Consider the following 11,819-nt stretch of genomic DNA (forward strand, 5'->3'; position numbering starts at 1 on the left):
GACTCTTTTGCTTATGTACACAGAAGACATCTTTGAAAAGAGATACAAAAACATATAGTGTAATACTTTAATTTTGAGTACGACTAAATGTCTGGGCAAAAAGAGCTTTTACTACAGAAATCAAGCCTTTTGTGTACTGAAACACACGAATTCCCTGTCCAAAAATAATGTTAACTGGGCAGTGGCAGTACACGCCTTTAATCCCAGCACCGAGGAGGCAGAGGCAGGAGGATTTCTGTGAGTTCAAGGCCAGCCTGGTCTACAAAGCGAGTTCCAGGACAGCCGTGAGCAAAAGTGGGCTTCTTTCGGAGGATGGCGAGGCCATGGATAGGACGGATTACGGGGCTGGACGTCCAGGCTCCTCTTGAACTTCTGCGAGTGCTTCATTTGTGTTTTCATTATTTACCTGCTCGTGTTATAGTGACAAGAATGATAGTTCTATCTGGAGCTTACTGAGTGTTTCTGCGTGCCACCTACTGTATAGCAACATTTCACCTGCAGGCTGAGTGGGAGGGGTGTGCGCACGCGTGCGTGTTGTACGAAGCACCCAGAGCAGGATGCAGGATGTCAGGTGTTTCTGCTTTATTCCTTTGAGGCAGAAATTTTCATCAAACTGGAAGTTTGCTGTTTGGGGTAGTCTGGCCAGCAGGCTCCAGGCCCGCCGGTCTCCACTCCCCACCCCCTGCAGTGCTGGGGTTACAGGCTTGCCCAGACTTTTACACAAGTGTTTGGGATTTGAATTCAGGTTCTCGCAAGTGCTCTTAGCCCCGCCCTCATTAGGTGGGTTTTTTTTTTTTTTTCCCTCTACAGTTTCAGGAGAGGAATCCAGGGCTAGGAGAAGTCCTGTCTTCATTTCTAGTACATATTTAGAAGCCACTGAATCTAGATTCCTAGTGAGTCTGATATCTGACGTTGAAGAATTCAGGCATTTCCTGCTTATGCTTACTGAATGGTCATTTAACTGGTTTTGTTGTTGTTGTTGTTGTTGTTGTTGTTGTTTGTTTTGTTTTGCTTTCCTACTGGGTTCTTGGTATTTTGTTCTCTAAGAGCTCTTGGTGAGCCTTCATTGCAGGGCCTCGGAGTAGCCATGCTTCTGACTTCCCTGAAGTCAAGGCAGGTCAGCCGGGAGTAAGGGGAAGGCTGGAGCTCCTCCAGTTGGCAAGGATGAGTGAACTTCCTCCTCAGCTCAGAGAAGCAAAGGTGACTCACAAAAGCAAGCATCCAGGTCTCTCTCGGGTGCAGAGGGCCAAAGTCACCCGAGGAGGAAACCAGCCAGGGAGTGGATCAAGAGCTGGGAGACCATGCAAATGAGGCTGACCCCAGCGACCCGGAAGAAGAACCAAAGCACCTGCAGGAAACTGTGTTGAGAGAGGAGAAGGAGCTGAAGCTGGTGAGGAGTAGGAGAGGGTCTACCAGGTAAGGGGTGGGAGAGGGTGGAGCAGGTAGCATTGCTTGGTTTGAACTCTGACCTGGGCAGCCTGGGCAGGCTCCTGGGCCAGTTTTCAAGTTCTGCAACCCTGGCTCTGAAGCCCTGGCCACGCCACTTTACATCCAGCGCTAGGTTCCTCATCTGTCAGATGGACACTAACAAAACCATGCTGGCTTCTGTACTGATTGCCCACTGTGCAGGCTAAGCGGACTCCATCCTCACAGCAGCCTGTAAGCAGGGGTCCTAAGCCTCTTCACCGGAGGGAAGTAGAGTTCAGAGAAGTGAAGTCACTGTTCAGCAAGAGTCTTGTTTCTAGGCTGGGTTTAGAGATCCGATGACCTCATGAAAATGGAAACAGCTGGAAAAAGCAATTACGTTTTCTAGATGTGTTACCATATTCAGCTCCTGGCAAGGACCAGACCCCAGGAAACCATCAGGTACCATCAGAATGTCAGTTCTCTGTGCCTGGTGTCAGATTGTGATGATGGGGAGGGTGCCACAGACAAGGTTCTGGTCATAACAACTGCCAGGTGGTTTACCGTTGCTCAGTTGTCCAGGTGGGAAGCCTAGGCCCATAAGTCACTGAGTGTCTCCTAGAGACACGGAACTGTGCACTGGGTGCCTGAGACATGCAGCTCTGGTAAGGACCAAGCACAGCTGCATCTCTTATTTAGAGCTGTGGCCATGGCACTTCAGAAAATGTGGGTCTGGTCTAGGATGACGGAGGAGAGCTTCAGGGACAGAAAGACAAGCTTACCAGAATAAAGTTAACATTTTCTTTCCTTCTTTTTTAGTGATTTATTTATTTTAATTTTATGTGCATTGGTGTTTTGCCTGCATGTATGTCTGGGTGAGGGTGTTGAATTCCCTGGAGCTGGAGTAACAGACAGATGTGAGTTGCCATATGGGTACTAGGAACTAAACCTAGGACTTCTAGAAGGGTAGCCAGTGCTCTTAACTGCTGAGCCATTTCTCCAGGCCCAAAGTTAACATTAATTTTCAAGTAATAGAATTAAAAACAAAAGTTCTAGCAACAAACCAGATTGATGGTTTTGCCGCATTGATGACCACTATTGACACGCAGTTGTTCTAGGAGTGGTGGTGCACACCATTAGGCCTAGAACTTCAGAAACAGAAGACAGCAGATCACTGCGAGTTTGAGGCCAGCCCGGTCTACACAGAGATTTCCAGGCTAGCCAAACAGGGCTACAAAGTGAGACCATGCCTGCCTCAAACAAAAAAACAAGAAAAAAACACTTGGTAGGTTATCTTCTGGGAGATATATTTCCATCGTGCACATATTTCTCAAAGTAGATTGTTATAATTGTCTTATCACTGATTCTTTAATACTTAATAACATATCATAGACGAACACCATAGATAATACATAATAAATGTTTTATCATATTGTTTTGAAGACTGCAGAATGTCTCTCTCTTCCATCCATCTTTGTAATAATACAAACCACCTTTCAGAAAACAGGGTATGTGCATGAGTAGGAAGTGGCAGAGGCCAGTGACACTGGCTGCTCGGGAGCTGGAGTCACAGGCAGTTGAGAGTCACTGACTTTAAGTCCTCAGTGTCTTCCAGTCTGTGTCCATCCTCTGTGCCTGGGCTCTAGCTGAAAGCTTCACTGATGTGATGCTTGCCTAACATGAACCATGCCCTGGTTCAATCTTCAGTACTATAAGAAAACAAACTAAAAGCGTCATGACTTTTAACTTTCTTTTTCATGAAGGGAAATTGAGTCAAGAGAAGTGAAGTGACCCACTTGGAATTATAGTCCTAACAAGTAGTGCTCATGAGCCCCAACAACTTGTTCCAGAATCTATAACCTCACTCACAGGATGCCTGCCAGCATCTGGAAATGGTCTTGATTCTGTCTCTGCAGCTGTCTTTCATGCCGCCCCCACCATTTCTTTCTTTCCTTTTCAAGTTAAGATGCTATAGTCAGTATAGAAAACCAATAGACTTCATGATGTCATGTTCATACATGTCCATCATTGTACTTGCTGAGATCCATCACTTCACTGCCTTCTCCACCCCTCCTTATCTCCTGCTGCTCCTCCTCCCGCCAATGTTGTTTATGTCTCACATCTACACTCACACATGTATGTGTGTCTCCATTCTACATATGAGAAGAAGCATGCGGCATTTCCTTCTTTCCTCCAGCTACCCTCTCTAGTTACCCGTATAGCCTCCGTCTGTCCGTCCGTCCGTCCGTCCGTCCGTCCATCCATCCATACACACATACATATAAACATACATACATATAGAAAACAGAGGGGCTGGAGAGATGGCTCAGCAGTTAAGAGCACTGATTGTTTTTCCAGAGGTCCTGAGTTCAATTCCCAGCAACCACATGGTGGCTCACAGCCACATATAATAAGATCTGGTGCCAACTTCTGGCCTGCAGAGACACATGCAGGCAGAACATTGTATATATAATAAATATTTTTTTAAAAAAGAAAGAAAACAGATACATTTAAATCTAGATTCTGCATATGAGAGAAAACATACATTTTTAATTTTGATTCTGGCTTATTTTGTTTAATATGATAACCTCCAGTTCCATCCACTTTCCTGCAAATGGTATAATTTCATTCTTTATGGCTGACTAAACTCCATTGTGTATATATAACAATTATTCTAAAAATCCACTAACCTTTTTTTGTTTTGTTTTTACTGCAGCACTTTTATTTTTCTTTACACAATGACATGTTGCTAGGGCCTAATGTTCTCTCTGAACAGTAGAAAACCAAAATTTCTCATTTCTTAAATTGAGTACAAAAAACCTTATATAAATTTACAGATGTCAGTGCAAACATTTCCAACTCAAGGCAAGTAACTAACACCCCACAGCAGTCAGGAGGGAAAACACCAGAACAGAAACTGGGTCCTAAAGCTTGGACTTTCCCACCCTGTCCTTGCGAGCCTCAGGAAATCCTGGAAGTCAGCAGTCAGTAATACCCTGCACAGATCACTGCACGGTGCTCACACATCCAGCAGGCTGGGGAATTCTCTTTCACAGCATGCTCTCCCCAGCCACCAGGTGACTGAGCCGCATGACTAGGGATTAAATCAAGAGACGCACAGGGTATAAACATATGCCAAGGAACAGTTAACCTGAATACAAGGTCGAACATTAGCAACAAGTTCTACAATCCAGTGCTGATATTGGATACAAGTTTCAAGGACAAATTTCTTTTCAAAGGCTTATTCCAGTTTCATGAGGCTAGCATGAGGTGTGTACCTTTGCCAGAGCAAATTGATACTTCAGAATCAGCTCATGCAGCAGATGCCTGGCACCTGCTCAGTCCATCTAGATGCATTCACAGAGGACAATGGAGGGGCCCGACTCGTCATACCCTCCTTGCTGATCCACATCTGCAGGAGGTGGACAGTGAGGCCAGAATGGAGCCGCCAATCCAGACTGAGTACTTGCGCTCACCAGGAGAAATGGTCTTAATATTCCTTGTGCTAGGTGCTAGGGCTGTGATCTCCTGCATCCTGTCGGCAGTGCCTGGTGCATGGTGGTACCACCGGACAACACTGTGTAGGCATACAGGACCTTGCGGATGTCCACATCACACTTCATGATGGAGTTGAAGGTGGTCTCATGGATGCCACAGGACTCCATGCCCAGGAAGGAAGGCTGGAAGAGCACCTCTGGACACCGGAACCGCTCATTGCCGATAGTGATTACCTGCCCATCAGGCAGCTCATAGCTCTTCTCCAAGGAAGAGGACAATGCAGCAGTGGCCATTTCTTGCTCAAAATCCAGGGCAACGTAGCACAGCTCCTCCTTAATGTCACGCACAATTTCCTGCTCAGCCGTGGTGGTGAAGCTGTAGACCCGCTCAGCCAGGATCTTCATGAGGTAGTCTGTCAGGTCCTGGTCAGCCAGGTCTGGACGCAAGGTGGCCTGGGCACTGTATGTGTGACCCTGTCACCAGAGTCCATGACAATGCCAGTGACGCACCCAGACGCATACAGGGACAGCACCACCTAGACGGCCACGTACATGGCTGGGGTGTTGAAGATTTCAAACATTATCTGTGCCTTCTCTGTTAGCTTTGGGGTTCAGTGGGGCTTCGGTCAGAAGCACCGGGTGCTCCTCAGGAGCCACACACAGTTCACTGTAGAAGGTGAGATGCCAGACCTTCTCCTTGTCATCCCAGTTGGTGACGATGCCGTGCTCGATGGGGTACTTCAGGGCCAGGATACCTCTCTTGCTCTGGGCCTCGTCACCCACGTAGGAGTCTTTCTGGCCCACCCCCACCATGACGCCCTGGTGTCGGGGGTGCCCGGCAATGGACGGGAACACGGCCCTGGGGACATCGTTGCTAGCAAAGTGCATACCGGAGCCATTGCCAATGAGAGTGGCGATTTGTTCTTCCATTGCGATCAGCGAAGGCGGGAGACGGAGCAGTGAAAAGACACGCAGTGAGGTCCAGCGGTGGAGTGTGAGCAATCCACTAACCCTGATGGGCATCTAGGTGGGGTCAGTGTGTTGTCATTGTTCACAGTGATATCTCTGTGGCTCTGTCTCTGTGTTGCTGAACTTACAGACTGCTTCCACTCTGAGTACATTGAACTCTTGCTTACCCGGCCCCTGAGCCTTTCACCTTCTTACAGAATTTACCTCTGGGCTTTGCGCTCTTCCTCCACTTCACCTTTTTGAAGAAAACTTTCATTCCAAACCAATTCTCTTTCTTCCTTTTTTTTCTTTTTTCTTTTGCGGGGGTGGTTTCAAGCTTTGGTTCCTGTCCTGGAACTAGCTCTTGTAGACCAGGCTGGCCTCAAATTCACAGAGATCCGCAGGCCTCTGCCACCCCAGTGCTGGGATTAAAGGCATGTGCCACCACTGCCCGGCTCCCAAGCCAGTTTTCTTTTTTGTTCTTTGTAACATTCATTAAAATCATGTATTTTTGGGGGCTGGAGAGATGGCTCGGTGGTTGAGAGCCCTCTTGTGGCCTACAGGCATACATTTAGACAAAACACCATACATGATAAATAAATAAATAAATAAATAAACAAACAAACAAACAAACATTATGTATTTCACTAGGTGTGGTGGCTCGCGCCTTTAATCCCAGCATTTAGGAAGCAGAGGCGTCTGGATCTCTGTGAGTTTGAGGCCAGCCTTGTCTACATAATGAGTTCCAGGACATCCAGGGCTACATTATGATTACATATATATAAAATTATGTATAATAAATATATAATTATAGTTATGTAAATTATATCTAATTATTTGTTTCATGAGTAATATATTTGTCTCATGAGTAATATATTAATTATTACTCATGAGGCAGTTTTTCCCTCAGCAGCCTATAGTACCATGGTTGATTTGTTCACCCCTATCTATCAGCGCCTACCTAGTTCGGTGCCTGGCACGCAGTAAGTCTTCAGTGTTCAGGAAGGAATGGACGGCTCACTGAATGAAGCTCTCCTAGCTCTGGTTACGGCCATGCCATCTTCCTTATTCCATGTCTGAGCTGTGACTGAGGTCTAGACAAAAGCAGGAAGGTAAAAGTAGACACAGGTTTTGCTTCAGGTTCCAAATTGCTAGGATATAGAGCATCATGTCAAATCTCCAGCAAGCTGCACTGCCCCGAAGTCTTCCTTTGCACAGGTCCTGGGTTACCCAGAGAATCTTAAGGGACACAAGGAATCTTAGAGGAAACAGCTCTTTCCACACATCCTACAGGTGGACCAAATGGATGTAGCTTCTGTCTTTGTGACTGCAGCACATGGTGGACTGGGAATCCAGAGACACGTGTCAGGCCCCGTGTGTGTCAGGCCCCGTGTGTGCTCTTTCGTGCACACGTGTGTTGTCATAACTCGCCAGAACCACTTCTTGTTTCCATGCGTAAAGTGAATGTTTCAACCAAGTTTTCTTGAAAACCTGGAAGCAACCCAACTCTTCAGATCTAAATGGTCAACATAGGCAAGAGATACAATCCAGACGTTTCTGTTTGAAGTGGGGAAGCAGGGTCAGAATGCTCCTCTCCCAGGTGGGCAGGACAGCCCGTTCTGTCTCTGTCCTGAAGGTTTGCCTATTTTGGTTGTGGCTACCAAAATCAATAGTTAAAAGACAAAGAGAGGATGAGGCTTTGGGGACTGATAGATCTTATAGGTTTATGCAGCAAGTGAAGCACGCAGCAGGCAACTCCTTTGTGCAAGGAGGAGGTTCCAGCATTTTAGAAAAGAAATGAGGGCTCACGAGAGAGGAGCCCCAGAAGACCCGCCCTCTAGGGATCTAGAAGAGAAGACTGTCACTCTTACCTCTCCAGTCCAGGGACTGCGGGGCGAAAAGAGTCACCCTCTAATCTGTACCTGCTCTACATTCAATTGGTTGCCAGACCCTGTGTGTGTGTGCGTGTGTGCGCATGCACACGGATGTACGGCTCATTGGGATCTCCCAGGAACCACTCTGGCGGGTCTCTGGCCCTGGCTCTGGACAGGTGTGCTGAAGCTGCAGTCAGGGCCACCTGGCAGCTCCAGTTGCTGTGAGCATGCTGTCATGGAAACGGCCCTGGGGTTGGCCTGGAGGTGGCAGTTTCCCAAAGCTAGGCGATTCAGTAGAGGGAAAGACGGGAAACACATACCCTTCAAGAGTGGTCTCTCTGATCCCCTCAGCAGTCCACAGAAGCCCAGGTGGGTGCTGGGAGAAAGTGGGAGGAGGAAGGTGAGAACTGATCTGGGGCCGGAGTAAGGGAGTCCTCTCAAGAGTTGCTCAGTCAGTCGACTGTGAAGAGTTGGCCTCTGGCCCAAAGCTTCCAAAGGAGCAGAAAGGGGGCTGGCATTTGTCCCTAGCGGAGGGGCACACCCGGGAATTCACAGAGCCCATCTCTGCTCTAGCCAGGGATTTGAGGTTGCAGGGAAGGAAACTCAGGGGGAGCCAAGGCAGCCTGGAGCAATTGCAGGGCACAAAGGCTGAATTTGTAGCCATCTCCAAAGCCCCAGGGCTGTCCCCTCCACTACCGGTTCATTCTGGTGCTGCCGGTAGGGTGATTTATAGGGTAGCTCAGGCCTTCACCCTGGGTGAAGGGCTGTGTAGCTTCAGACTTACGTCAGTGACCAGGACTGGCTGTCCTTGGACAAAATGCTTTTGGAGATGCATTCTTCCACCTGTAAAATGTGGGTGTAGACAGCGTTTAGCCTCTCAGAGCTTAGGGCTGCAGACGAAGCTCAGGGACAGCCCACGAGTATGCTTTAATCTTTCTCTGCTCTACCAGGACATCCCGTGAAGCTCCCCGCATGTGATCTGAGGATGGCTGAGCCACAGGGCCAAGAGCTCACAGCTGAGTGCCCTGTCTGCTGGAATCCCTTCAACAACACGTTCCACACTCCCAAAGTGCTGGACTGCTGTCACTCCTGCTGCGTGGAATGCCTGGTCCACCTCAGCCTGGTAGCTCCAGCCAGGCGCCGCTTGCTTTGCCCACTCTGCCGTCAGCCCACCATGCTGGCTTCAGGGCAACCAGTCACTGACTTGCCTACAGACACTGCCATGTTGACCCTGCTCCGCCTAGAACCCCACCACATCATCCTCGAGGGCCACCAGCTCTGTCTCAAGGACCAACCCAAGAGCCGTTACTTACTGCGTCAGCCTCGGGTCTATACCCTGGACCTTGGCCTGGAACCTGGGAGTCAGATTGGAACCTCTCAGAACACAGTGCCTGACACCAGACCTATGCCCATCCCCAGCCACTACTCTCTTAGAGAGTGTACCCGCAACCCTCACTTCTGGACCTTTGTCTACCTGATGGCTGTCATCCTCAGTGGTATCCTACTGCTCATCTTCTCCATCTTTTGGACTAAGCAGTTCTTTTGGGGCATGGGGTGAACACTCTCTGTTCCGGCACAAGGAATCGAGCCTTTCTTTGTGATTGCTGGAATGAGGACCACTGAGCCTCCTTTGATGTTGCCTTCCTTGTAGTATTGCTCATTTGAGCCCAGGGATTGCTTAGGCCATGTGTCTGCTTTGGAGAACAGAGATGGCCCGACATGAAAAGCCAAAGGGCTAGGGAGACCTGCAGGTGAACTGTGGGGTTATGGGGTGTAGAGTTCTGTGGCTCCATGGTCACATGGCAAGTTGTGCCAAAGGGCTGGACAGCACGGTCCAGACATCTTTCACTGGAGCTGAGCTGAGCTGTTCATGCGTTGCTGACAATTCTGGAGTCTTTCAACTTGTGGGCCAATGTATTTGTCCCCTTTTTCAGCTTTCTCTGATTCTTGCCACCATTCCTAGTAAAATTAGCCTGCATTCTTTAATTCATTGGTTTCTTCCTTCCACAACCATTTATTGGTCAGAGGCTGAGAGAGGATAGACTGTTCCTGGGGTGGCAGTGCCCCCCATTGAAGGGAAGGCATGCGGGCCAGCTGGTGAGAACCCGGGGCCCGAGAGGCCTCAGCTGCACCTCAGGCTGAGCAGCCTGGGGCACAGGGGTGACCCTGCCTTCCTCCTTCATATGATGTCACCCAGGAATCAAGAATCTAAAATTTAGCCAGACCAGCTGCTGCTGGACAGATGGCCACACCGTGTGTGGCTGCCGCTCCTCTGGCTTGAACATGTTCTGGCTCCAGGCTTTGAAGCAGTCCCACAATCAGGAGACATTTTACTTTTTTTGATTTATAGAATAAGCTGTCAGAGATCAGAGCTTGAGTCAGTTTTATTTGCTCTAAATATTTTTGCAGAAGTATCATTTATTTATAAATTCCTTAGGGGGCAAGGTACAAGATACTATAAAATAGTCACTTTGATTTAGTAATCCAGATAGTTTTCAGCTCCAATGCAGAGGAAAGTCCTCCATTACGAAACAGACCAGCACCCAGGGCACTGAGCCCGCACTGGTGCTGAGGCTCACATCCCCCACTGACTTCATTTCTCTACATACTTTTAACTTTGTGGCAAGTAAGTTAGGCAACTATCTCACCATATTCTCTGAGCTAATTGGGACAGGGACAGAGGAGCTGCCAAAGGCCCAAGCAGCAACGTTTTCCCTCCTCCAGAGGCCCTGGTCCAAGGAAGCTTCATTGTGATGGAACTGAGGCTCTGGCCAGGGTTACCCGGCTACCATCTTTAGGGTGGTGGGTCTTCTGAAACCAGTACGTTTGTTAGAATGGACAATATGTTTAGGATGTTCACTCCTACGCTGCATTTATTAGTTCTAACCTTGGGGTAGTATTAGTCAGTCGTGTTTATGTCCCTGTGACAGTATTAGAAACAACTTGAAGGGAGGTTGATTTGGGCTCATGGTTTCAGAGGGAGTTTGTTGATGCCTGCCACAGCATACCAGAAGGCAGAGGGCAGCTGGGAAGAGGAGCTGGGCTAATGGCTTTCAATGACTCCTCACTGGTGGCCTGTTTGCAACAGCCAGGTCCTGAAGGTTTAATGGCACACAGCAGTGCTGGGGACATCTCTGAATCAAATCCTAACTAGCAGTCTCACCCACTTACAGGACATCTAGAAACATGGGAACATCTTTGGGTGTGCTGAGGTTAGGGACATGGACCTGCGGCTGCCTGTTCCATACGACAGGAGTCTTCAGTCAGAGTGATTTGTCAGCAGCATGTGTGAGGAAGAAAGGGGAAATGCTGGCTACCCACCAGCCAGACCACACGTGCAGTCCTGGTCTTGTCGTACGGCCAACATTCTCCACATAACTAGGAAATCACTTCACACTGCCTCAAATGCTTCTACCACTTAGTAGCTGGATAATTTTGCAGGTCACTGTAGTCTGTTTTGCCCATAAAAAGGGAATATATCTCAGCAATCCTTTATTTAGATCAGGCTTTCTCTGTGTGGATTGGCTGTGCTGGATTGGAACTCACGCTGTAGACCAGGCTGGCCTCAAACTCACAGAGATCCACCTGCCTCTGCCTCCTGCCACCACCTGGTTGAAGCAATGGCTGCTGCTCCAGATACTTGCTCTGCCTAAGGCTTACATAGTGCATTTTCAGCTCAAATGCTCTCCTGAACAACCAAAACTTGTTGTCCTAGTCAGGTTTAACCCAGAGGAACCAAATCTTGGGGCGGTACAGCAGTCTCATCACTCTATCAACACTACAGGGGAATGAAGAAAAGGTACTCTTCATGTTCGCTATCAAGGGAAAACAAGAGGTTAAGGGTAAGCTCCAAATGAAGGCAGACCGAGATGCTTAGTTATAAAGAAAACACCTTTAGCTGTAATTGGAATCAGATTATGTTTAGCTGGGCATAGTAGGCATGCCTCTTTAATCCTTGCACTTGGGAGACAGATGCAGGTGGATCACTGAGTTTGAGCCTAGCCTGGCCTAATAAATACACCAAGTTCCAGGTTGGCCAGGGCTACACATAGTAAAAAACTTAACAAAACTTAAAAAACAAAACAAAGGCCTCAAA

At 48.2% G+C, this 11,819-nt stretch overlaps 1 protein-coding gene and 1 pseudogene across 1 annotated transcript; one reads left to right on the forward strand and one right to left on the reverse strand.

The window, feature by feature from the left end:
• The first annotated feature begins 1,369 nt into the window (after positions 1-1,369).
• Rnf183 (ring finger protein 183) lies at positions 1,370-9,281 on the forward strand. The gene is made up of 2 exons (XM_041632335.1): positions 1,370-1,416; positions 8,674-9,281. The coding sequence occupies exon 2, from the start codon at positions 8,709-8,711 to the stop codon at positions 9,279-9,281; it is 573 nt and encodes a 190-aa protein (XP_041488269.1). The 5' UTR covers positions 1,370-1,416; positions 8,674-8,708.
• On the reverse strand, positions 4,752-5,831 carry LOC121433771 (annotated as a pseudogene).
• Positions 9,282-11,819: the final 2,538 nt, after the last annotated feature.

This window comes from Microtus oregoni, unplaced genomic scaffold, assembly GCF_018167655.1.
Source record: "Microtus oregoni isolate MIOR12 unplaced genomic scaffold, Mior012 000041F_ref0000270, whole genome shotgun sequence".
In the NCBI taxonomy this organism is placed as follows: Eukaryota; Metazoa; Chordata; class Mammalia; order Rodentia; family Cricetidae; genus Microtus; species Microtus oregoni.

Excerpts from the sequence above, each read along its gene's own strand:
- Rnf183 (XM_041632335.1), top strand. The coding sequence starts at position 8,709 with ATGGCTGAGCCACAGGGCCAAGAGCTCACAGCTGAGTGCCCTGTCTGC.